Genomic DNA, 27251 nt, shown 5'->3' with positions numbered 1-27251 from the left:
TTAGGTCTAACATTTAAGTCTCTAATCCATCTTGAATTAATCTTCGTATAAGGAGTAAGGAAAGGATCCAGTTTCAGCTTTCTACTTATGGCTAGCCAATTTTCCCAGCACCATTTATTAAATAGGGAATCCTTTCCCCATTTCTTGTTTTTGTCAGGTTTGTCAAAGATCAGATGGCTGTAGATGTGTGGTATTATTTCTGAGGACTCTGTTCTGTTCCATTGGTCTATAGCTCTGTTTTGGTACCAGTACCGTGCTGTTTTGGTTTTAGTCTTGGGGCTATAGCAGTTTGAGATCCTCCGTGCCGCCCCGAAGGCCCCCTGGGTGTCGGGAAGAGGCTGCACAGTCTAGGAGGAATCTGAACCAAACGCCTGACCCAGTCTTCCCTGTGATGTCCTTGATATGTGATCACCTCACCCATTTATTTTTATTTTTCTTTAAATTACAGTTTCATTGAGATATGATTCACATACCATAAAATTCATCCTTTTACTCAGAAGTTTTTAGTGTCTTCACGGAGTTGTACAACTATTACTATTGTCTAATTTCAGAACACTTTCATTATCCCAAAAGAAACCACATAGCTATTAGTGGTCACTTCCTCCTCTCCCTGTAACCACTAATCTGCTTCCTGTCTCGATGGATTTACTTGTTCTGGATATTTTATGTAAATTGAATCATACGCCCCGTGGCCTTTTGTGTCTGATTTCTCTCACTTAGCCTTGTGTCTTCAAGGCATATCAGTGCTGTAGCAACTGTCAGTGCTTCACGGCTTTTTTTTTTTTTGAGACGAAGTTTTGCTCTTGTTGGCCAGGCTGGAGTGCAATGGCGCAGTCTCAGGATCTTGGCTCACCACAACCTCCGCCTCTCAGGTTCAAGCGATTCTCCTGGGATTACAGGCATGCACCACCATGCCTGGCTTATTTTGTGTTTTTAGTAGAGATGGGGTTTCTCTGTGTTGGTTAGGCTGGTCTCAAACTCCTGACCTCAGGTGATCCAGCCTCCTCGGCCTCCTAAAGTGCTGAGATTACAGGTGTGAGCCACTGCGCCCGGCCTCCTTCGTGCCTTTTTACGGCCAATAACATTCCATCACATGGATAGACCACAGATTGTCTTTCCATTCATTAGCTGACACACATTTGTATTGATTCTACTTTCTTGGAGATGATGAATAATATTTGTGTACAAGTTATTTTGTGAACATATGTTTCCTTTCTTTTGGAGATATGGCTAGGAATGAAACTGTTGCCTCGTGGTAAATCTGTGTTTAACTTTTTGAGGAATTGTCAAACTGTTTTTCATAGCAATTGCACAATTGTACATTTCGACCTGCAATGTACAAGGGCTCCAATTTCTCTGTGTTCTTGCCCACACTTCTTCTTATTCATCTTTTAAATTGTAGCCCAGATAGTGGGTGTGAAGTGGTATCTCATGATGGTTTCCCTTTGTATATCCCTAATGAGTAATCATGATACATCAGTACTTCATGTTTATGGCCAGTATTTCGTTGTGTGGCGTTCTGCCTCTTCTTGACCTTCTCTTGTAATACGGATCATCACTTTGAACAGAGTCATCTTCAGGCCATCTTACATTTCCTGCAGGGGAGGATGGGGTGGGACTTGAAGCTGACTTTTAGTGTGACATGCCTTTGAAGTCTCTTCCTAATTACATGTATGATGCTTTGTCCTTCTTTGTGGTAGAATTTATTTGGTAAATTTTAGTCAGCTGTAACTAATTTCAACATTGTTGTTGAATAAAGTAAGCACCTTCTGGTCCCAAAACTGGGATACTGCTGTGTATTCCAGTTTCAGAATCACGATTCTCTTCCATGCCTGGGCAGCCTGGTTGGTAGAAGGTTCTTTCTTCCACTCAGCTGGGTCCTGTCCCTGTGTAGCTTCTGCCCATTCACTAGCTGAAGTCCTGTACCCAGTGTGTAGAATGAGTCAGATGCGTCTTCCCAGAGTTGCCATTCAGCGCTTTATCACTAGCCTGATGAAAACCAGGAAGAGGGTTGGAAAGGCCTCCTGGGGGAGGCAGTAGGCCCTCTCCTTGCTTTGACCCTCTCCATTTAACTCTGGTGGCATCATTTCTTTGTTCTGAATTCACTCATCCAAAATTTTTGTCTTGTGCATCTAGTGGCTGTAAAAGATCCCGAATGGCTTTATAGGTAGTGTTAGGGGCAAGGTGGGTATTTGGAGTACTGCGGAGATGATAGTTATTCCAGTGTGTTGGGGGAGTCTGGTGGGTTCACACTATCAGCTGACCTTCTGTGTCTATGCAGTTTCTTCAGGACACGTTGGATGCCCTCTTCAACATCATGATGGAGAACTCGGAGAGTGAGACTTTTGACACATTAGTCTTTGACGCTCTGGTAAGAGGGCTTTCCTTCTCATGTGCTTGGATAACAGCGTTCTTTCATGCTGCAGCCTTTGAGGCTGGGGGTGGGGGCTTCGTCACAGTGACCTTGAACGCATTTTCAGTTGTAAATCCAATCAAAGATGAATTGGGGGGGCCGATTTTTTTTTTCTTTTCTTTTTAATTGTAAAACTATAGTTAGGCAAATGTCATTTCCAGGGTAAGAAGAGGTAAACTAGCCACCAACTTCTATCTGAAAATGTTCTGGTTCATTTCCTAACACAGGGATGCAAATGGTTCTGATGAAGATTATAAAATGGCTTACATTATGTTACTAATATTACTGATTAATTTGACAGGTATTTATCATTGGACTGATTGCTGATAGAAAATTTCAGCATTTTAATCCTGTTTTGGAAACTTACATTAAGAAACACTTTAGTGCAACATTAGCCTACACGTAAGTTCCTACTTTGTTTTAAAACCAATACCTCTTTTTTTGGTATTTGTGTTATTTAGAGTCTTTTTCATGTGCTTTTGTCTATGACTGTGTATTTACCCCTGCTCAAAACTCTGAGTTTACTGGGATAATTTTTAGTATTGTTTCCCTCTGAACATACATACCTAAAAACCTTGTTGAAAGAGATATGTGATAAATCATCATCATATTCTGGAATAAATTCTTGTTCTCCCACATACCTTACATTTATCTTTGAAATCTTCAGTTTATGTTCGATGAAACTGAGCTATGGATGCGGAGTGTCTGACACCGCGGCTTCCCCGCGAGCCTTTGATGAATGGATAAATGCGTGTGTTCCTGTGTTGAGGAGATTGGTTGTTGAGCATGAATTAGATGCAGTTTTGTACTTTGCAGTGTATCTCCTTGCTCTTTAAAGAGCACCTTCCCTTTTCTTTGACAAGCTTCAGCTGTCACCGTCTTGGATTCCTTCTGTCTACCCCCCTGCCCGTCTGTGCCCCAGAGGTCTTGGAAGACACCAGAGGCTGTGCGTGGTGCCTGGGCCAGCTTAGCAGTGTGCCTGGTGTTGAAGAGCAGAGCCCTGGGAAGGTGCTCTGCAGAGCAGAGCTCTGTCCCTCACAAGCTCTGCTGGGCAAGTTGCTTAACCTCTCTGAGCCTCAGCCTTCTTGTCTGTAATCAGAGCATGAGTGTAGGCTTGTGTGGAAATTTTAATAAGTTATTACATGTAGAGTGCTTGGACTAATCCCTGGCACTTAAAAAGCACTAAGCAATTATTCGGTTTCATTATTATTAGATTTATTATGGTGAGTTATCGGCTCTTTCATGGTGGAATTTATTGGCATTTATTCAAACTTTTTATTGTGTGAGTTACAGCAAAACATAAAGATTTAAATAGTTTCTTTAAGAACATCCCACTTAGAATCAGTAGAAAGGATTCTCTTTAGTGTGAGTGAATTTAGTTAAAACTCCCTTCTGCGTCATCAACATATTTTGCAAAATACCTGTTTTTCCTCCCTGTGTGCAGTCACGAACTCATATCAGAGGACTCTGGCCTCCTGAAGCCAGCTGTTAATATACCCCAGTCCTGCGCCTGGAGTCTTTGGTTTCTGCCTCGAGTACGTGTTTACTGTAAGGTGGTGGGTGGAGCTCCAGGAACGCCAAGAGCTGTAAGGTTCTCCAGCCTGCGGAACAAGCTGTGACTAGTTCTTTGCACTTGCTTGCTAATAAACGTTTGTTTAAAACATTTTGTTGGCTGAGTGGAGACGCCCGGTGTGTGGGCATGTTGAGGAGTTCCTTACGGACCATGGGGAGGGTGCATTGCAGGGCACTTTTCCTGGCTCTCGTGACCAAAACGAGCGTGTGGGATTTGCAGAAGTGGCCTGCAGACTGCAGCAAACACAGCACGGCCTCCAGGTGTGCTCATTTCCAAAATTCTGCCTCTTGATTGAAATATGGCCAAACAGCTCTTCTCAGATGAGGCCCCTCGCTTGAATTTCAGAAGATGAGAGCCGTGAATCGGCTTACCACACCGCAGCCACATCTCTTCATTGGCACCAGCCTTGGCACGCTCTGCTGTTGGGGGAAGAGTGATGCAGCCATTCTCAAAGGTGGAGAAAGAAAAATGGAGATTTTGACGAGTTTCCTAATGAGACAAACAAAAAGTACCATTTTTTCTTTATGCTGTGATGGGCCTGAGATAAGAATAGTATCCTCATGGCCGGGCAGAGTGGCTCACGCCTGTAATCCCAGCACTTTGGAAGGCCGAGGCGGGTGGATCCCATGAGGCCAGGAGTTGGAGACCAGTCTGGCCAACATGGCGAAACCCTGTCTCTACTACAGACGCAAAAATTAGCTGGGCACGGTGGCACGTGCCTGTAGTCCCAGCTACTCGGGAGACTGAGGCAGGAGAATGGCTTGAACCCAGAAGGCAGAGGTTGCAGTGAGCTGAGATCACGCCATTGCACTCCAGCATGGGTGACAAATTCAAGACTCCATCTCAAAAAAAAAAAAAATCCTCTCATTCAATCTTTGGAATCTGCTGGAAAAGAAATTTTTATTTTGGAAAATAAGTATTGTTAGCATGTTTTGGTAAACTGGCAACCTCAGGTGGTTCCTCAGCAGCCCCATGTCTCCACCTTGAAATTCCAAAGGAGTCAGTGGTGATTCAGACAGCTGTAACCACATCATGGAAGGTCGCCCCTGCATTGGTGATATGCTTGCAGTATTATCTGGGCCAGGCCAAATTCCAGTACTGAGTATTATGCCAGATTGTCCTTGTCCTCCTCTAGAAGGCTTTGGCAGGTACAGGCTTACTTTAGACTCTTGTCCATGTAGCCTCTCTCCTTTGGTAAATGTTGAGATCTTTAGCCCTTCTTCTCAAAGAACACCAAGAGAAGGAATGAAAGATTTTGGCAATGGCAGTCCTCTTCAGCACCCCGAGCCGTGTCTTCGGCTCCGCGGCGTGGGTAGTTCATGGATGCTGGAGCCCCACTGGACTGAGCAGCACTGGTCCAAGTGAGAAGGAAAGGAGGCGTCAGCTTTGGGGGCTGTTCTTCCATAAAACCAGCATGGCTGGGTTCCTTTTTGTCCACCCTGCGGAGCTGCTGCAGGCTCCTCACTGACAACGGATGCTCCATCTGCTCCACCCCTCTAGCCAGTGCCAAGGGGGTTGCTGTTTGTGCAGGTATAGGATGGCCTGGCAGGTTTATTTTTTTTTATTTTCTTCTTGCTGTCTAATTCCAGGTTAAGATTCATTTGCTGGTTCTAAGTCCTTCTTTTATTTATTTTCTTTCTTTTTGCTGTCTAATTCCAGGTTAAGATACATTTGTTGGTTCTAAGTCCTTCTCTTTGCAAATTATTATTATTTTTATTTCTTTTTTTTTTAACTGGTTTGAAGAATTCCCAAAACGTGTTCTGTGGAATGTTTTATTCCCTGGGATATTAATAGATGTAATAAGAGGGGTGTGGTCCAGTAAGTTTGGGAAAATTAGTAAAACTGAGTGAAGCAGGCTTCGTGCCAGGGCGTTGCATGCTCTCCTGTGCAGTGAGCACCACCCGCAGAGTGGTGGCAAGGTGCGTTTTCCAGCCAATGGAGATGGACACCATGGCAGGAGGATCTGCAGACCTCACCTCTTCAGAACAGCAAGCAGGAGTGTGACTCTGAGAGCATCAGGGCTCCCTACTAGAGCTCTGGCACCTGATCAGTGTTAGAAGTGGCTTCACATCCACTCAGTCTCCCAAAAAGCTTTTCAGGCCATGGGTGGTGGCTCACACCTGTAATCCTTGCACTTTGGGAGGCCGAGGTGGGCGGATCATTTAAGGTCAGGAGTTCGATACCAGCCTGGCCAACATGGTGAAACCCCATCCCTACTAAAAAAAAAATACCAAAAATTAGCCTGGTGTGGTGGTAGATGCCTGTAATCCCAGCTGCTGGGAAGGCTGAGGTAGGGGAATCGCTTGAACCTGAGAGGCAGAGGTTGCAGTGAGCTGAGATCGCGGCACTGCACTCCAACCTGGGCAGAGCGAGACTCCGTCTCAAAAAAAAAAAAGTTTTTCATTGTGATGTATTGGTAAAATAGTTACTCTTAGCTTATCCATAATTGCAGTGCAGGTTGCTCTTCTGAGTGTCTCATTCCATAACCTGAGTGAGCAGTCTGGCCTTTACTGGCTCACAACTGAAACAGACGTGCTGTCAGTACCCCAGCAGATTGCTTTTATGACTATAAAAGTCTTTCATGTGGCTTTTAAAAAGCCTCAGTGAATCTTGTTGAGTGCATAAGATGTTGGTGACTGGAGACATTTGGTTGGTGGACATTCTTCCTGGTGTCTTACTGGCTGTTCGCATGGTGTTGGTTTTTGGAGAGTCGTAGTTCAGCTCAATACATTAAAAAATGAAAGTGTGTTGTTGTTAATTTAGTTGTTCTTTTATTATGTGTAAGCTGTTGCTTGAGGGTCATCCTTATGAACAAGGATTATTATTTGATGAGCTAGTAATGGTTGAAAGTGTAGAAGTATGAATGGAATTAAAAATGGCATCTCCTCACTATAGCCTCTATCATTTAAAAATAACACATGCTCAACGAAAAAAAAAAAAAAAAAAAAAACCAAAGAAATCTCACATTACCCAAATGTTACAGTGCAGACGGTAAAAGTTCTCTGTATATAATGCTACATATTGGAGATATCTACTGTGCCAGCATTTATTTCCTATGTTTATATTAACATTGTTATTAAGATTATGACTAGTTGCATATTTTACAAAACAGCATTGTTATTTTTGCTTACTTAAAATTTAAAAACTTTTAAAAATTGTCATAATTTGCATACAACAAACTGCTCATTTCATTTTGTTTGGACAGTTTTTGTATAACTTTGGAACCACTGCCCAAAACAAGACATAAAACATTGCCATTCCCCAGGAACATCCGTTTTGGCCAATCTGAGCCCATCCACTCCCAGACAAGCAACCACTCTCTGGTTTCTGTCAGCAATGTGTTTTGACTGTTCTTAAACTTTACACCTGCTCAACGAAAAAACACATGCTCAACGAAAAAAAGTGGGGTCATGCGCTCTTTTGGGTCTGGCGTCTTCCCTTCCACTTAATTCTCTTGAGATTCACCCATGTTGCTTTGTGTATCATTAAATATTTGATTTTGCTTCTCTATTTCTGAGCAGTATTTTGTATGAATATTTCATGATTTGCTTAGCCATTTTCTTGTTGATGGCTACATGAAGTGTTTCTAGTTTTTGGCTATTCCGAGTAAGGCTCCTGTGAATATTCTTGTCCAAGTCTTTGGTGAAGTTTGTTTTCGTTTCCCTTGGATAAGCACCTGGGGGTAGAATTGCCGGGCTAAAGGATACGTGTATAGTTTTCTTTGTAAGATATTGCCGGACAGTTCTCCAAAAGGATTGTACCATTTTGCATTCCCACCAGTAATCTGTGAATATTTGCTCTGTATCCTCATCAACATTTAGTATTGTCTGACTTTGTAGCTGTTGTACTGGGGGCAAAATTAGATCTCTTGGTGATTTTATTTTGCAGTTACTGGATGACTGATGATACTGAGTACTTGTTTATTTTTTTGATTTGCCATTTGTGAAATGTCTGTTCAAATCTCTTTTTCATTTTATATTTTGTTGTCTATTATTGATGTGTATGGTATCTGTGTGTATGTGTTTGTGTGTTTATTCACATAAATATACATTTTTTTTGTGTCAAACACAATTTTTGAACATTTTCTTCCTGCCTCTGTTTATCCCTTTTCTTAATGGTGTCTTTCGGTGAGCAGAAAGTTTTAATTTTGTTGAAGCCTAAATCATCATTTAAAAACACAGAGATTTTCATTTTGTGGCTAAACAATCTTTGCCTAGCTAAAGGCCTTAACAATGCCTGCAGTATCTAATGTCACAGCACTAGTCTCATGGCTATTTAAATAAAATTAAATATTTACTTCCACAGTTGTGCCAGGTGTATTTCAAGTGCCCAGTTGCCACATGTGCTGAGCCAGGTTGGACAGCTCAGAAACAGGTTTCCGTCACCGCAGAAAGTTCTGTTGGGCACCACTGTTTCAGAAGCTTTATGCTTTTGACAGAATTCAACATCTGTTTATGATAAAATCTCTTGGCAAAGTAGGAATAGATGGGAAATTCCTTGATCTGATAAAGCTCATCTAAGAAAAGTCATAGCTAACCTTATACATAATGCTGGAACATGGAAAGCTTTTCCTGTAAGTTCAGGAACAGATGCAGATGTCTCTTCTTGCCATATCTGTTTATTATTGCACTGGGATTAGTAAAGCAAGAAGAAATAATTGCAGGTATAACAATTGGTAAGAAAAACTGTATTTTCACAGTGTGATTTGTATGTAAAAAACTCTCCTGAATCTATTTTATAATTTATTTGAAAATAAAACAAATATAAAAGGAAACTTCAATTGTCTATGTACACATAATTGAGAGAGGGAATTAAAAGTACACAGAATTACAGTATGGTACAGTACAGTACAGTTTCTGGTATTGTCAAAAAGTCTTAGGCCGGGTGTGGTGGCTCATGCCTGTAATCCCAGCACTTTGGAAGGGAGGCTGAGGTGGGTGAATCAGTTGAGTTCAGGAGTTTGAGACCAGCCCGACCAACATGGTGAAACCCCATCTCTACTAAAAATACAAAAATTAGGCAAGCGTGGTGGTGGGCAGCTGTAATCCCAGCTACTCGGGAGGCTGAGGCAGGAGAATCTCTTGACCCTGGGAAGGAGAGGTTGCAGTGAGCCAAGATTGCGCTTCTGCACAGAGCCTGAGTGACAGAGTGAAACTCTGTCTCAAAAATAAATAATAAATAAATAAAAATAATGAGGAATGAAGTTACTGATAGATGACTGAAAACTGCGAAATTTGCTAAGAGAAATGTAAAAAGAAGTAAATAATTGGATAATATATACCATGGTCATGTATTGAAAAATAAAATACTGCTTGAATGTTTATTTCAAATTATAGTTTGAACACAGTCTCAATGAAAATTCTATATGCTTTTGTAAAAAAAATGGACTAGCTAATTTGAAAATTTGTATTTCAAAAAGTCTGAAATACTGAAATAATATTTTAGAAGATCAAAATTTCAAGATTTAAACATCAGTAACCAAGATAGTACGGTATTGGCATAAGGACAGACAAAAAGATCAGAGGGAGAAAATGTAAAATACAGAACAGATTCACAACAGACCTTTGATTTTGTAACTGCTGTTTTCTTTTAACAGCATAATGACAAAACTGGCCGTTTTTTTACTATAGCAATGAAGGAGTTCTCACTTTGTGTATTGAACTGCTGTGCAGTATTTCATTGCAGGGATGTATCACCAGTTATTGAACTGGCTCTCAAAGGTTGGGCATTTGCATTGTTTATGTATTTTTACTAGTCAGATCATGCGACAGTGAACATCATTTGATTCATTTGTAATCGTTTCTGTAGGACAGTTACTAGAGTTGGAATTCCTGGTGTCAAAGGATTTTAATAACCTTAATTATAATGGACATTTCCAACAGATATTATAATATGTATTTCCACTTTACCCTCTAAAATGTTTTATGCCTGGCTGGGTGCAGTGGCTCATGCCTGTAATTCCAGCACTTGGGGAGGCTGAGGTGGGTGGATCACAAGGTCAGGAGTTCGAGACCAGCCTGGCCAATGTGGTGAAACCCCGTCTCTACTAGAAAAACAAAAATTAGCTGGGCGTGGTGGCACGTGCCTGTAGTTCCAGCTGCTCAGGAGGCTGAGGCAGGAGAATCGCTTGAACCTGGGAGGTGGAGTTTGCAGTGAGCTGAGATCATGCCACTGCACTCCAGCCTGGGCAACAGAGCAAGACTCTGTCTGAACAACAACCAAACATTTTATGCCCATTTATCCAACAGCAGTGTTATGATACCCCAAAGTTTGTACTAGGCAGAAATTTATATTAATTTTCATGTATTTATTAATGAAGTTGATTAATTTCATACATTTGTAGATTTTTAAAAACCTTCTAAACTTCTCACATTCCCTAAAACTTTGAGTAGATCTTTATTATCATTTGAAGCTTTCTTTGGTTATTTGAATTATAGTAAGTAAAAATAGTTTATTCATTTTCATTTCCCTTCATCTTTAGCAAGGAATTAAAAAAAACCCTATCTATGAATTAAACACTGAAAAAATATATGTTTTTTATGTTACTTTCAAGCTTTCTAGGTACATGGCACAACGTTGCAGGTTTGTTCATATGTATACATGTGTCATGTTGGTGTGCTGCATCCATTAACTTGTCATTTACTTAGGTATAATCTCTAATGCTTACCTCCTCCCTCCCATCCGCCCCCTCCCCCCCACCCCACGACAGGCCCTGGTGAAAACACTTGAAAATATTTTATGAAGCCATGAATTAACATTAAAGGCTTCTAATATATAGGTTATTTATTAACCAAACTGTCTTATAATTGCCTTTTGTAGTAGGATGAAAATTTATAAATTTTAATCAATTTTTGGTGTTATCTAAAGTATGTGAAGTTTTTTTTTATCATGAAAAAGTTTAAATGTTTCATATTAGGGATGTTACTTGCGTTTTTTAGATCCCAATTTATAAAATTAAAAGACTAAGAGTCGTGTTATCATTATGTTTTTAAAACTAAATGTTTTTGGAATCTTATTAAGGAAATTGTAAAAAATATTTTAAAAATCTTCATGTGTCTTTGATTAGTATTCTTACTATTTCTTATATATTGTTTTATACTGTTTCTTTAAGGATTTTACAATGTTTATTAAAAATTTAAAACTGCTTCCTATTTGAAAACTTTGTAAAATTTTAATTTTCAGTGTAAGAACTCTAGATTTAGAATATCAAGTAACATGAATAAAAGTGTCTGAGATGCTCTCCAATAACAAATACTACTTCATACCTTTAAAAAACATGTTGTAAAATACACATAACATAAAATTCACCTAATCATTTTATTTTATTATTTTTTGAGACAAGGTTTCACTGTTGGCGCCCAGGCTGGAGTGCAGTAGCGCAATCTTGGCTCACTGCAACCTCTGCCTCCTGGACTCAAGTGATTCTCCTGCCTCAGCCTCTTGAGTAGCTAGGACTACAGCCATATGCCACCCTACCTGGCTAATTTTTGTATTTTTTCTAGAGGCGGGGTTCCACTATGTTGGCCAGGCTGGTCTCAAATTCCTGAGTTGAAGTGATTCTCAGGCCTTGGCCTCCCAAAGTGCTGGGATTCCAGGTGTGAGCAACGGCACCTGGCCCCTACCTAACAGTTTTAAAGTGCAGTGTTGAGAAAATCATCACCACTATCTATCAGAGAATATTTTTGGTGTCATGCCTTTTTAAAAACATTTTTTGTGTCTCGGTTTGGCTGTAATGAAAATCTCTTCGATTTTATTGTTTAACCTTCGGGAAGCTAGTGTTTAATGGATGGTTTCCTCATCCATTAAATAGGATAATACCGCCTCATAGTGTTGCTGTAGAGGCTAAATTAGATAACGCATTTCACCTGCTTAGAACAACGTCTACACTTAGAAAGTGCTTATTCAATGCTCAGCCTTTGCGCTCAGAGAGAGATTTTATCAGGCGCGTTTACTGATTAGGAAACGTTTTACAGGCCAGGCGTGGTGGCTCACGCCTATAATCCTAGCACTTTGGGAGGCCAACGGGGGGTGGATTGCCTGAGCTCAGGAGTTCGAGACCAGCCTGGGCAAACGGTGATATCCATTTCTACTAAAATACAAAAAATTAGCTGGGCGAGGGGGTGTGCGCCTGTAATCCCAGCTACTTGGGAGGCTGAGGCAGGAGAATCGCGTGAACCCAGAAGGCAGAGGTTGCAGTGAGCCTAGATTGTGCCATTGCACTGCAGCCTGGGTGACAGGGTGAGACTGTCTCAAAAAAAAAAAAAGAAAAAACGTTTTACAGATATTCATATACTGATAGATGGAAACCAAATAAAAGTAACCTACTTGTGTATTTCCTTACCAGTTAAGATTTGAGATACTGTCCTTTCCTGAGCTTATTTGTGCATGTTTGCATTGTGAATAGGAAGCTGACAAAAGTGTTGAAGAACTACGTGGACGGTGCTGAGAAGCCGGGAGTAAACGAGCAGCTGTACAAAGCCATGAAAGCGCTAGAGTCCATCTTCAAGTTCATCGTGCGCTCCAGAATCCTGTTCAATCAGTGCGTACCTGTCCCTTGCACGGCCTCTCAGAGGACTGGCAGGAGATCCTTCACTTCTTTCTTTCCCCTTCTCTCGGCCCCTTATTCTTTCCTTTCTTCTTCTCCTCTTTTTCCCCTTGCTTTCTAGGCTGAGAGAGCACTACTCGATAGGCATCCTGGGGTGGGCTGCGCACTCTTTCCTTACCCTCCCGGGTCCCTGCTGCTGCTGAAGCGAGAGCCCTGTTCGTGATCTGAGATGTGTGCCTGTGAGTCCAGCCTTGGCTCCTGAAAGCATTCGCGATGGCGCAGGTGCAGTCCTGGGCATCCACCGAGGGCTCAGAAGCCCTTTTCAGAATATCTTTATGTGGCACAAAGCCCCCAAAGAACAACAACAGCAAAATAGGTTGGGCGCGGTGGCTCAAGCCTGTAATCCCAGCACTTTCGGAGGCCGAGGTGGGCGGATCACGAGGTCAGGAGATCGAGACCATCCTGGCCAACATGGTGAAACCCCGTCTCTACTAAAAAATATAAAAAAATTAGCGGGGCCTGGTGGCGGGCGCCTGTAGTCCCAGCTACTCGGGAGGCTGAGGCAGGAGAATGGCGTGAACCCGGGAGGCGGAGCTTGTGGTGAGCCGAGATCGCATCACTGTACTCCAGCCTGGGCGGCAGAGCGAGACTCTGTTTCAAAACAAAATAAATGAATAAAACAAAACAACAATGAAAAGGCAAAACCAAGTGAAATTGCCTCACTTGGATAGACTCTGGGATTTCCTTCTCCTCTTTTCCTCAGTAGAGTGATGTTTCATTTCGGGAGAAGTCTTCCCACACAGGGTATTTCCATGAGGAAGGATACTCAAGTGCCGTAGCCTAGTGACATTTTTCATATACTGTGTGGGTGTACTTATGAGTGATTTTTGAGCTTTAAAGTAAATCGAAGGGTTAAAGGGGAACAAGAAGAATATAAATGTATTTATTACCATTGAACTGTATACTTAAAAATGGTAAAGATGGTGAATTATATCTATGTATATTTTACCTCAATAAAATAAATTGGGATATTTGTGACTTGATTATTTTATAGAGAGCCTTAATATTGTATAGCTACAGATGCAGGTTAAGAGCTGTGCTAAAATGAGGACTTTCTAAGTTGGCCCACGCCTCTTCACTGTATGTTTCAAAGGATGTGAAAAGCAAGTGTATTGAGGGTATGGTGTGCAATTTCACTCCCTCTGCTTGGTTTTTTGGGGGATGGCTATTTTGTGGGTGACCTGCCATGAGTGAGGTCAATGGGTGTTGGTGGTCCTACGTTGTTATTGTTCTTGTTGTGAGTTCCACACACAGATGGGGGTCGTTAACCTGTGTCCCTCTGAATTAGCAAATACATTTGCCTTTGAAAAGCGTGGTGCCCTTGTAACCTATTAGCGAAAATCAGGGATTGTAAGTGTAGGCCCACATCAGTGCCTTCCCATTTCCTCCTCATTGCGTTTTCGTTTGTCTGAAGCAGCCGTGTCCAGAAGGACCCAGGAGAAGGGGAAAGAATTCACAATCTAACCATTTCTCTACCATGTTAGAAATAAGGACAGAGCAACAAGTGATTGACTGTGTGTTGACCTATCGAAGTCATAAACAGGGTGGTAACCACCAGTGATGTGGGACTGGAGTGTGTTTGTGTGCACTCTGGGGTGCCCATGGTTAAAACCACAATCCTCGTGCTGCCATTTTTGCGTACAAAGATGGCATGTTTGAGGGCATCATGGTTTTATCCTTGACTTAGATATTAAAGGTACACCCTTTTATTTTGCTTGTTATGGATATGCATGACCTTTGGTGTGGATTGAAGCTTTCCCTCAAGGGTCTAAGTTGTCATTTCTTTGCTCATTGTCAGGGTGAAACACAGCATGGTAAGCTGGTTATGTTTTCTTGTATTTTAATTCTGTTTCAGTACAGTTAATTCTATTTCAGTAAAGTTAATTCTACGAAAATGAACTTCCTGGCCCCCTCTGCCTCGCTCTTATGTTTTCCCCACTGATTTTAAATCTCTGATGACACTAAACCCAAATCAGTACTAGGATGGGAGGATGAACTTGAAAGAAGATGTTACAGATTTTGTCGTGTTTTGTTTGAAAAATGTTAATCTTATGCAGTTTGTGATCAGTATGACATTGACTCAGGCGTTTGATGATCTGCATATTCTCACCAGATAACACTGCTGACTTTCCCTTTCATTCAGAGGTTTGTAATTCAAACGATCGTGCATTGATAATCATGGTGTTTCTACTATCGCAATAAATGCTGTAATGCTGCTTTAGAAAAGATTGAGTTACCCAGGTTGACCAGTAGCAAATTATTTCTCTGCCTCTTTCTTTAATCTCCTTCAATTTCAAACTACAAATGGCACAAAATCTTAGATTCATGGTCCATAATTTTTTTTGGTTTGATGTCTAATAGTGCTTAGGAATATGATTGGCTGCATGTAATAGAAAAACCTCATTTATGTGACTTAACCATATGAGGTTCACTTTTTTTTTTTAGTCACATAACGTGCAGCCTGGAGGAAGTGTTCCGAGTTCATGCACTTGCACGAGGACTCAGTGTCCTGATGTCCTTGGCTCCTTTGATCTCTCTGCCCCACCATCCTTAGTGGGGTCTCTTTATCTCCTAATCCTAAGATGGCTCCTGTCCGTCCCAGCATCAGCTCTGCGTTCCAGGTGGAGGAGAGGGGAAGGCACAGGGGAGACAGGTGTGCCAACTATTCTCCTTCGAAAGAGCTTCCCCCATCCCTAGAAAGTATGTTGTGCTTTCATCTTATTGGCCAGAACCATGTCACATGACCACCCTACCCGCAAGGAAGCTGGAAATGATTTTTAGATGGACTGATTGATGCTTTCTACAAAACCAGAGTGATTTTAGTAAAGGAGTTAGGGAGAAATAGATAATGGATGGGCAGTTAACATTCTCTTCTTCATACCTTCAACCCAGAAGGTCTATTCTCTGAGAGCTTCCCTAACTCATTCTGGGTTACTAAATCTTACTTAACTAGGCTTTGCAGAGCCTTTCTTCTCCATTAGTTTGGGAGTCAATCTCTGAGACTTCTGTCAATAGTATCTCTTTGGCTTTAAGTATCTCTTTAGGCCCTAAGTGATCCACTGGCATGGTTTAGTCCTACTGGGCTGCATAGAAACTGACTGAAGTACTCAGCTGCCCCTTGTGTTTGGGACAGGAAGTGTTCAGTGCTAAAGTCCTCTGAATGCCTGCATTCTGGTGCTCAGCAGCATGGCACAGACCGTGATCCCTCTGCCTGCCTTTGTCCTGGTATGGACCCAGCAGGAGCCAGGCATGGTCCACAAACGGAGTTTCTTTGCTGGGGTAACTTGTTTGTTAGAAGAGTTGAGACTGTCGAGGACACAAAGTGGTCACAAGACAAGTCGTAGCAATTGTTACAACTCAGTGAGGTGCCCTAAGCCTCTGAAGCCATTGTCTGGGCATTCCTGACTTGAGCTGACCAAGTACTGCAGTGATTCTGGAGACCCTGACGATGCTGCTACTGCTCCTGGTCATGATGATGATGGTGATTTGAGACAGGACCTCCCCCTGTCACTCAGGGTGGAGTACTGTGATGCAGTCATAGGTCACTGCAGCCTCAAACCCCTGGGCTCAAGCCATCCTCCTGCCTTAGTCTCCCAAGTAATCAGGACTACAGGCAGGTGCCAGCACACCTGGCTAATTTTTTGTAGGACGTGGTCTCACTGTGTGCACAGGCTGGTCTCAAACTCCCGGCCTGAAGCGATCCTCCTGCTGTGGCCTCCCAGAGTGCTGGGATTCCAGGCGTGAGCCCCTGTACCCCACTGATCCTGGGGATGTTGATACTCGTGTTCCTTCTCTGCCTCCCTTTTCCTCCCTTCTTCCCTAGCTTCTTCCTGCTCTCCTTTTCTTGTTCTTTCCTCTCTCTGTCCCTCCTTTTTTCTCTCCTTTGTCCCTTCCTTCCTTCCATGAATACGTAATGAGCATTTGAGCCCCAAGTGTACCCCAGACGTTCATAGTTTGACTTATTAGTTTTTCTCTGAACGTTTCCTTAATGTGGGTCCTGGCTGCCTACCCTGATTCCGGAGGGGAGAGAAGGACATAACGTTCTTTGAGACGTAGAGCACCTAGCTGCATTGTGCAGAGACAACAGATACTTAAATTTAAATCTGTATTCTGAAATGGCTGAGAAGATATTTCATAGATTTTAGGAGAGGACAAAACTCGTGCCCTTAGAATATTGGATGGTAAGGCAGAAGTCTTCTAGTAATCCCTCCCCTTCTGTCCTCCTCACCCCAGCTCCCCATCATCCCACCACAGCATGTCAGTTGTTACTTCATCTGTGCTATCACAGGTCTGAATTGTAGATGAAATCGTTTTCCTAGCCTGTATAGGCTACTTAAAGGAAAAAGAGCCCCACGTCCCACGCAGATGTCTAGGATGTTTGATCCGTGACAATCTCCAAGCGTGTCTCCTGTGTGGTGCTGTCAGAGGTGGGGAGGAAAACAAACGAGGACTCTCATCTTCCTACCTCCAGCATGTGTATTATTACCTTGAGAGAAAAACAATTGTGCTCACAGCTGGAATTCATGAATGTGTTTTCCTTTTTGCAGTTGGGATAAACTTTTGAGATCTTATTTTTCTTTTGCTTTCAAAATGGTCTGCTGTGTTTTCCCATAATGCAGTAGCTTTGTTAAATTCCAGGATAATTGACCGTAATTATTCTTCCAAAGAACAAAGAGGTGAAACTTTGGAGATGAAGATACTGAAGCTTATATGGTTAACTTACTATCTTTCTTGCTATGCAGTCTCATATTTTTTGTTTTGTTTGGAAAGCTCATTTGGTTTTGAATTGAGAACAACAGTTTAAAAGCTATGGCCCAAAGACATTTGATTCCTGGGGAACCCACTGAAAGATTCCAGACAGCCGGGGCCACTTCTCCACTGGTGTTTGTTTGTCTGTGTTTTCTGTGTGGGCGGATCGCATTAACTAGAAAGCCAGAAAACAGATATCCTGCATCAGACCTTCAGAATCAAATTACTAAATCTAGTTATTGCCTGCCTCCTCTTCTGGGTTTCCTGCACTTTGTAGAGTTTTTGCCTGTCATCTGGTGTTAGCTTTATAAATAATTAGTTATTGATCATGAATAAGTTGTACAGACCTTTTTGCTCTCATTCCCTGGGTCACAAAATAGAATGTAGTTAATAGACAAAGATCCTGTCATTCCTTGTTAATGAATACTTATTTAAGTAGAGCAAGGAATGAGCAGATCTTATTCATCTGTTTATTGATATGTTTCTGAGTTGTTTTTTCTCAGTTTTTTATCCACCTTAGGGTAGATCAAAAAAGTGGCTCTCCCTGGTTTATCTGGGAAAATGAAAAGGGAAGATTCTAGAGACTTTCACAGTGATCTTTTGTTACAGAAAGATGCTTCAAAAGGATCACTGCAAAATGCTATGTTCTAAACATGTTGGTTGGTATAAGATAAACTGTTCTACATTTTATTCGTGAGAGGTTCTGTAGAATTTTAAAATATTAAAGATGCATTAATCATGCTTTATAGATTTTGAAGCTGTGTTATTGGGGGCATACAGATTTAAAATTGTGATGTCTTTCTTGTGGATTTATTCTTTAATCAATATGAAAAGTTTCTCTTAATCTTTTGGCTAGTGTTTGCATGGAATACCTATTTCCATTCTTTTATTTTGGTGCTTTCTGTGTCTTTATACTTATGATATGCTGCTTATTAGCAACATATAGTTGTATTTTCTTTAATCCAGTCTGACAGTCTTCTTAATGGAGCATTTCATCCATTGATATGTAGTATAATTAAGTAATATATTAGATTTATATATATTATTTTTACATTAATTTTCCCTTCCCCATCTGTGTTATTTTCCCCTTTTACTCCTTTTTTGCCTTCTTTTATACCAGTTACACTTTTTTAAATCATCCCATTTTCTGATTTCTTAACATATTATTTGAATATTCTTTTACTATTATTTTTAACAATTATCCTAGAGATGGTAACATGCATGTTGGACTTGTTTTAGAGTATTTCAAATGATTACTCTTACCAATCCACTGATGATGCTAGATATGGCCAGAAAAATAGCACACTAGAATTGCCATTGTCTTCTCTTCTGTTTATATTATTACTGTATTTCAATTCTACATATTTTATATTTCGTAAGACATTACTGTTATTTTATACAGTTAGTATTCATTTGATGTGTTTTATGTTTGTAATCGTTTTTCATCCTTCAATTTCGCTTTTCCTTTGGGATCCTTTTCTTTCTGTAACTCCCTTGTATTATTTCTTTTAGTATTGCCCAGCTATGGGGCTCTGTTGGTATGAAAATGATTTATTTCATCTTTGTGTTTGAAAGATATTTTCACTCACTATAGCATTCTAGATTGGAAGCTATTTTCTTCTTCCACATGTTATTCTATTCTGTTTTGATTTTCTTCATTTATAGTAAGTCATTAGCTTTCAGACTTACGGATACATCTTTGAATTTAAATGGTATCGTTTTCTTTCTTGCTGCTTTTAGTTTGTCTCCTTTTCTGTGGTTATTGACAGTCTTACTATGGGTTGCATAGGATTGTTTTTGCTTTTAATTTATCCTGCATTGCATTTTTGAATTTTTTGATTGATATCTTTGATCAGTTTTGGAAGATTGGTGGCCATTGTCTGTTCTAATGTTACTTTTGTCCTGTTATCTTCCTCCTTTTCTCTTGGCACTTGAATTACATGTATGTGAGATCTCCTCCATATGCCTGCACATCTCTAGCCCTCTTTTCTGTATTCTCTTCCTCGGTGCTTCTGTTCAGTTATTTTCTGTGGATTGTCTTCCATTTTACTAATTCTGTCTCTTGCTGTGTCTACTCTCTATTTTGTTAATCCATATAATAAATTTTTAATCTTAGAGATTATATTTTGTAGTTTTAGAATTTCCATTTGATTACTTTTAAATAGATTCATTTCTCTACTAAAAGTTTTCTCTTACCTTCTCTTTGTCATATTTTTATCTTATTTTCCCTGTTCTCAAATACGATGATTATAGTTGTTTTGATGTTCTAGGAAACCGTAATATCTAGATTATCTGCGGGACTGTTTCTGCTCTCTTTTTCCTCTTTCACTTGGACTGTGGTCTGGTTTTCTGCTAAGGTTAATAATTTTTGTTTGAAGTCAAGACCTTTTGTATGTAAAACTGTAGAAACTTCAGATGATGTGATCTTCTTCCAGAGATAATTCATCCTGCCTTCTTCTAGACAAAGTGGGGCTGACCATCTTATTTTAATCAGAGACTGCTTAGTTTCAAGGCTGCATTGTACCCTTAGTATGCCTCTGTCTCCATGTACTATGCCTCTGGCTTTCTAGGACCCTTTCATGTGAGAGTCAGCTCTGTTACCTGGGGACTCTCTCCCTGGCTTTTTCCAAACTCTCGTCATTCTCTCTGATGACTGATACCAATTCCAGTTCGCTTAACAGAGGTTTTCATTTTGGTTTTTAGTCTTCTACCCCATACAGTTCTAGGAATTACAGATGTCCTGAGGGGAAACATGATTGCAGCTTGATGCCTCCCCGAGGGTTGCACTGGTCTACCAGGTGTTCTCCATGTCACCGGCAAGCAGAAGTTCATGACTCACATCATTTTAATTGTTTGGTACATCTCTTACGCAAATGCCATTTGAAAACCCTTATTTACAAAACAGATCCACTAGGTTGCCATTTCCCATTTTACACAGAATTTATTGCTTTACAGTGGAATCCATTTAAATATCAGACTATCTCTAGGGTAATTACTTATCACTTAGTTTACAAAACTTTCCATTGTACACAAGTTTTCAGGTATCGTATATTTTTAATTAGGCAGCAAACTAGTATTAATAAACTCTGTATTAAAACATCTGAGTCACAGTATTTTAAAATGCAAATGTGTTGCTTTTTAGTAACGCAACAACTCGAAGTAACTGCTAATAAATAATTTACAGATGAGACTTATTTTCAATTAGTAACATATATTAGCATACATGTAACCAATGCACAACTTCCTTATTACCTATTTATTGAATATGTCCCACCTCTTGAATACTTTTCAGTTACCACTGATGTTGAAATGAATACATTTGTATAGCACTGTTCCTCTGAAATAAAAAGTAAAGCAACTCTTGAATATCGTTTTAAAGGATTAGAAGATCCTGGTAAATTGAGTGTGGTGTTGATTTTCGATTTGTGACATAATGGGTTTAAAAACCCTGGTAGTGGCCGCCTGGCGGCTCACAACTGTAATCCCAGCACTTTGGGAGACCAAGGCGAGTTCACACCTGTAATCCCAGCACTTTGGGAGACCGAGGCGAGTGGGTCACCTGAGGGCAGGAGTTCAAGACCAGCCTGGCCAACATGGTGAAACTTTGTCCCTACTAAAATACAAAAGTTAGCTGGGCATGGTGGCGGGCACCTCTAATCCCACCTACTTGGGAGGTTGAGGCAGGAGAATTGCTTGAACCCAGGAGGCAAAGATTGCAGTGAGCCGAGATTGTGCCATCGCACTCCAGCCTGGGTGACAAGAGCAAGACTTTGCCACAAAAATAAATAAATAAAATAAAACACTGGTAGAAAACTCAACAGCATCTTAATAGTGTTAATTTTGTGGGGTAGAAATAAAGCTGAATTTCCCCATCCTCTTTCCCTCCTTCTCTTCCTCGGCCCTTTCCTCCCTCCCTTTCTGTATATTTTCTGTGGTTTTCAGATTTATAAGATGTAGTATGTTACAATGAAAAGGCAGTGAGTGGTAGCATTAAGAGTCAGCCTCTGTATGTGGAGGCACGCCACCTTGGCTGAGTGGTCTGCATGAGTCTCGCTGCCTAGTCACCTTCCTTGCTTCATGAATGTTGAGGATGTGGTCTCTCATTCTAACTTGTCACCCAAGTGATTCCCTTCATGGCTATAGACAGGGATTCAAAAAATATTGAGGTGTTTCTGCCAGGCCCCCACAGTTTGTGTGTTTCTTTGCAGACTGTATGAAAACAAGGGAGAGGCCGACTTTGTGGAATCTTTGCTGCAGCTCTTCAGGTCCATCAATGACATGATGAGCAGCATGTCAGACCAGACCGTCCGGGTGAAGGTGAGTGCCAGCCACTGCCAAGGCAGACTTCTCTTTCTTTTCTTCTTTCATTGTCATTTTTGGAGGTAGGTATTTTGATTACAGTTAATAAACTTGCCCCAAATACTATAGTTGTTAATATCAGAGATCTCAATTTGATTTTAAGAGCTGTGCTCCTTCCTTCCTTCCTTCCTTCCTTCCTTCCTTCCTTCCTTCCTTCCTTCCTTCCTTCCTTCCTTCTTTCTTTTCTTTTCTTTCTTTCCTTTCTCTCTTCCTCCCTTCCTCCCTTCCTCCCTTCCTCCCTTCCTCCCTTCCTCCCTTCCTCCCTTCCTTCCTTTCTGTCTTTCTTTCTTGTCTTTCTGTCTTTCTTTGTTTGTTTTTTGTTTTGAGATGGAGCCCCACTCTGTTGCCGAGGCTGGAGTGCAGTGGCGTGATCTTGGCTCACTCCAACTTCCACCTCCCAGGTTCAAACAATTCTTCTGTCTCAGCCTCCCAAATTGCTGGGAGTACAGGCACGTACCACCATGCACAGCTGATTTTTTTTTATTTTTAGTAGAGACAAGGTTTCACCATATTGCTCAGGCTGGTCTCCAACTCCTGACCTCAGGTGATCCACCTGCCTCGGTCTCCCAAAGTGCTGGGATTACAGACGTGAGCCACTGTGCACGGCCTTTTTTTTTCTTTTATTTGTAGTTGACAAAATAATTTTACACGTTTATGGGATACATGGTGATATTTCAATACAGGTATATGGTGTGATCAAATTAGGGCAATTAGCATAGCATCACCTTGAACGTTTTTCATTTCTTTGTGCTGTGAACACTCAGAATCCTTTCTACTAGCTTTTTGAACATATACACTAAATTATTGTTGACCTTCTTCACTCTACATTGCTAGAGAACACTGGACTTTATTCTGCTTATCTAGCTGTAGCTTTTTATCAAAGTGCACTTGTAGATGAAGGGCTTCGCCTGTGGCTGAGTGAAGGGGCTGTGGGCCCTACCAAGCCTGAACTAGAGGGAAAGGCCCCGGAGCCTGTTTTGTAGTGAACATAATCACGCTCCATGTGCAGTGAAATCCTTTCTTCCTCCTCCCCAGGTGCTTTTAAATATTTTCATTGCTTCTCTCTCTGCTCTTTGGTAAGAGCGATCCTGAATTTACTTTATTTAAATTTGGGGGAATTGATGGGAATCATGTTTTACACCTAATTTCTCAGGGTGTCCATGCCCCGGAAATGGTGGTGAATCCTCATGCTTCAGCGGATCTTTGCCTGTGCACAAGAGCGAGCCTTCCAGTGCCCCGTTCTTCTGTTCTTCTTCCCTCTTTTGATGCCCTGATCTCACCGTGTTGTCCTTTGGAAGAAAGATGCCTTCCCCTCATGAGGCCTGAGTGTTCTTTAGGATGCTCACTGGTGTGGAAGTGCCTGGGAGGCCCATGGAGCAGCTGCAGGACCCCCACACTCTAGGTTATTCCAGTGATGGCAGTTTTCACTGGGCTGACTTATTGCAGAAAGAGCTGTGCAACTTGCAATTTGCTGCCTGCCCTAATTCCTTCAAAGAACAAGAATCTTCCAAATGATTAACTTACATCTTTCACTTGACTGATCGTGGTAGACACTTCTGTTCTTCCTCTTTTAATGTTCGTTTAATGTATAATTTTAGAAGGCATTCTTACAGCTAGTGTCTTAAAAGTATTTTGGTCAAGTCGTTTCCCAGCCTTAAAGCTTTGCCGTATGCCCTGGAACAAAGATGTATGTGTGCTGAGACGTGGCTTATGGTTGCTGTGACCAAGGAAACCAGCATAAGCAGACATGAATCGAGTCGGAGCCTACCTTTCATCTCAGAGGTGGTGCAGCTGTTCGGTGGAGCCATTTGGACTTTTTACTATGATCTCTTGTTTTTTTTTTTACATGAATTTACTATAAAAATTGGTGATTTATACAGAAAGAAATATATGTGGTGCATACATTAAAATTTTAGGTTATTTTGGCAACTTGATATTGCCCAAAGCTGTCTTATTGTCCCAAGGTTAAAATTAGCAATGTGTATGGTACATTTACTACTGAATTCAGTGGCATTTTAGAAAAACAGACGTGCGTAGTGTAAGAATAGATAAAAATTACAGGAAGTTTTGAGCCCAGCAGTAATTTTAGATTGCTAAATATATTCTTACATTATTAAATTTGATTGGGCTTGATTTGTGTCTGCCTCCCTCCCTTGAAGTCAGATTACTTAGTGACTAGGGACTGGGAAGACCTTGCTTCAGTGGGTGTTTTATTATAAGACACAAGCAAATTGAGTGACGTGTGTGCACCGATGCAAACCTTACATCTGCAAGACAGATGCATTTTATTAGACATGTCGCCTCCCTTCTGCTAATTTGGTATCATATTATTTCACAATAGGTGCTTTCTCGATGACGTTGGAAATTTAAAGATTCCCATCGTGGGAGCCTGGCTTTTGTGTTGTTTTAACTCTTTCAGTTTTGCTGTGTCTAAATGGAAGGAAATAACCTTGTGAACCATCTTACATAAACAAAGTGTATTTTCAGACTGTGACATTTAAAGGTTAAACATTGTTTCCCCAAGCGTGGCCCATGTTGGTACCAAACGGTTGGTGCCTTCCCGGTTCAAGTGATTCTCCTGCCTCATCCTCCCAGTAGCTGGGATTACAGGCACCCACCACCATGCCCGGCTAATTTTTTTGAATTTTTAGTAGAGAAGGGCCCCATCCCCTTCTTGGTACCAAACCCGCCACTGGTATCCACTTTGCAGATTTGAGTGAGCCACGGGATTTGACGAGTCAGTGAAGGGGGAGGGCAGGAGGAATTTGAGATGTCATTTATTGCAGGGTAAGCATGGTCTCCAGCTAGAATTTTCAACAGGACTGTCTTCACTGATTTACTGACAAAATTTTTCCAAGGTCATTTAAGTGAGAAAACACAAATGGAGGATGCTTGGGCAAGTTTTTATGTTAAGTCAAATGTCCAGGAAGCTCCGGTGAGTGTGTGGACACTGCCTCCCTTCACTCCCCTGCCCAGCGGCCACCTCTCCTTACCCCCGCTCTCCAGGCGCCTGCATGCCCAGATGTTTCAGTGCCGCCTCACTGTCCCTCAGTTAATGGCCCTCTGCCTCGGGGCTGCAGCCAAATGCTTTTTGAAAACATACTGCCGTGGCCAAATAACATGAAATTCCCCATTTCTAAGTGTCCCGTTCAGTGGCATTAAGTACAATCACATTGTTCTGCAACCATCGTCACCATCCTTCTTTAGAATTTTTTCGTCTTTCCAAACTGAATGAAACTCCAGCCCTGTCAAACACCAACTCCCCTCAGCCCCTGGCAGCCACTGTCCTACTTTCTGGGTCTAAGAATTTAACGGCTCTGGGAACCTCATGGAAGTGGACTCATACTGCATTTGTCCTTTTGTGTCTGGCTTTTTTTTGTTTGTTTGTTTTCTTTTGAGACGGAGACTGGCTCAGTCGCCCAGGCTGGAGTGAAACGGTGCAGTCTTGGCTCACAGCAGCTTCCACCTTCCCGGTTCAAGTGATTCTCCTGCCTCCCAGCAGCTGAGATTACGGGGACCCACCACCATCCCTGGCTAATTTTTTTGTATTTTTAGTAGAGAAGGGGTTTCACCACGTTGGCCAGGCTGGTCTTGATCTCCTGACCTCGTGATCTACCCACCTCGGCCTCCCAAAGTGCTGGGATTACAGGCGTGAGCCACTATGTCCAGCCGTGTTTGGCTTCTTTTACATGGCATAATGTCTGCAAGGTTCTACTAGGTCGTAGCATGTGTCAGAATCTTCTTCCTTTTTAAGGTTGTCATGTTGCTGTGTGTCTTGTCCACGTTTTGCCTGCGCACTCGTCCCTGGATAGAGGCTCGGCCTGTTCCCACTAATGGTGGTGGTGGTTCATGCTGCTGGGAACTTGGGTGTACAGGTGCCTCTTGAAGACGCTGCTGCCAGTGCTCCAGAAGTGGAATTGCTGTTTCCCGTGGTAATTAAGCTTGAATTTTTCAAAGAAGCATCCTGTTTTCCCCAGCACCCCACCATTCTACTAAAACCTCATTTGAAATTCCATATTGACTTTCCTTTAGCAGCTCTTTCTGCAGCTCCTCGAGCTCCAGGCCGCACACCACCTACCTTGAGTGAATGATGCCGCTCTGACTGCCGCACTGAAAAGACCTGGGGTCGGAGGTGGAGGTTGCGGTGAGCCGAGATCACGCCATTGCACTCCAGCCTGGGCAACAAGAGCAAAACTCAGTCTCAAAAAAAAAAAAAAAAGAAAAGAAAAAAGAAAAGAAAAAAGAAAAGCCTTGGGGTTTCTCGGCATCACCTCTTTCTGTTTCCCTCTGAAGAGGAGAAGCCCACCTGCTGCGCAGTGCTGACCCTCCCCCTCCCTGAGACCCGCTCCACCCCTTGCTGTTTCCTCACCATCTCAGATCTCCTGTCTTCACCTTGAGCTGCCTCTTCACTAGGCCCAGATGTTCTGGAAATTCAATCCCTGCCTTCTGGATTTTTCTTTGCCCTTGGCATCTCTCTCTCCCACCTGACAAGAGGGTCCTTGGCCCCATTGCCTCTGCCCTCCAGTCCTGTTCTCTGTTCTGCCCCAAGTGATTGTGGCTGCTGCTCCTCCCGGGTGCCCCTGCAGCCCCCAGCTGCGGTGTCTCCAGACAGCCTCGGAATTCCCTTCTGCTGTCTTCTCTTCCCTGTGCTACTGTGGCGGTGGTTTCTTGAACCACTGGGCTTGGTAGGTCCCCAGTTCTTCTTCCTGAAATTAGGGCAGAAACGTCTTGGAACCATTTCCCGCACCCTGGTGCTGGACCTGCCCCTTTTTTCCTCGGCATCTCTTTTGGTGTTTTCCTGAAACTCCCATCTGGCGATGACTTGCCGTTTCTCAGAAAACTGTGCTGTTCTTCAGCTGCCAGGAGAATGGGTCAGATTGCAGTGTGTGACCTCCAGACGGCTTCACAGGCAGCCCACCTGGCTCTCCAAGCCTTTTTCCCTCTTGGTGACTGAAGTAGAGCCAGTGCCTTCCCCAGGAAACACCAAACATCTGGGTGTGGGGAGCCTCCTGAGGGTTAGCTCCCCCATCAGTGGTTGATAGAAATAGCATGAGTGCCTAGTGCCGGAATAACTGGAGCTGATACTTACTGATCACCTGCTGTTCACCGTGCTTTGTGTTTCTCAACTGATTTAGTCTTTACAACTGCCCTGTTAAATAGATAGTTTGATTGCTTTCTGATGAAGACACTGAGGCCTAGAGACCTTAATTAACTTACCCAAGGCCACGCAGCTGGGATGGGGTAACACCCTGGTTTAAACCCTGTTTGGCCAATTCCAGAACCACTCTTTTCCCCATTTGGCTCCTAGAGACAGTGTTGCTAAGCTCTGTCTATCCCATGGTGTTTGCAAACAGGGCCCATGCCTGCCATCCATATCAGTGGAGAACAGGCTGGATGCTTTGGGCTGGAAAGATGCCAACATTATCCCTGGTGGGGCTTTCCATCTAAGTGGATGTGCATAAAGCAACTTAAAAACTCTGGTGAAATGCCACAAGAATTGGGTGAGTGTGAAGGGGAGGGGAGGAGAGTTAGAAAGGGCCGATCACGAAGGC

At 42.1% G+C, this 27251-nt stretch overlaps 1 protein-coding gene across 4 annotated transcripts in view; it reads left to right on the top strand.

Annotated features, from left to right (window-relative positions):
* Positions 1-27251, top strand: part of DOCK1 (dedicator of cytokinesis 1) — a 487728-nt gene that overhangs the window by 71358 nt on the left and 389119 nt on the right. For all 4 annotated transcript variants that reach the window (XM_017858668.1, XM_017858667.1, XM_017858670.1 and 1 more), the window contains 4 exons: positions 2282-2371; positions 2715-2815; positions 12391-12525; positions 21549-21657. In XM_017858668.1, the coding sequence (XP_017714157.1) occupies positions 2282-2371; positions 2715-2815; positions 12391-12525; positions 21549-21657 (435 nt within the window). The remainder of the gene's footprint in view (positions 1-2281; positions 2372-2714; positions 2816-12390; positions 12526-21548; positions 21658-27251) is intronic.

This window comes from Rhinopithecus bieti, unplaced genomic scaffold, assembly GCF_001698545.2.
Source record: "Rhinopithecus bieti isolate Rb0 unplaced genomic scaffold, ASM169854v2 scaffold_42745, whole genome shotgun sequence".
Taxonomy (NCBI): Eukaryota; Metazoa; Chordata; class Mammalia; order Primates; family Cercopithecidae; genus Rhinopithecus; species Rhinopithecus bieti.
Note: the sequence above shows the minus strand (reverse complement) of the source record. Positions and strands in the feature narration are given on the sequence as shown.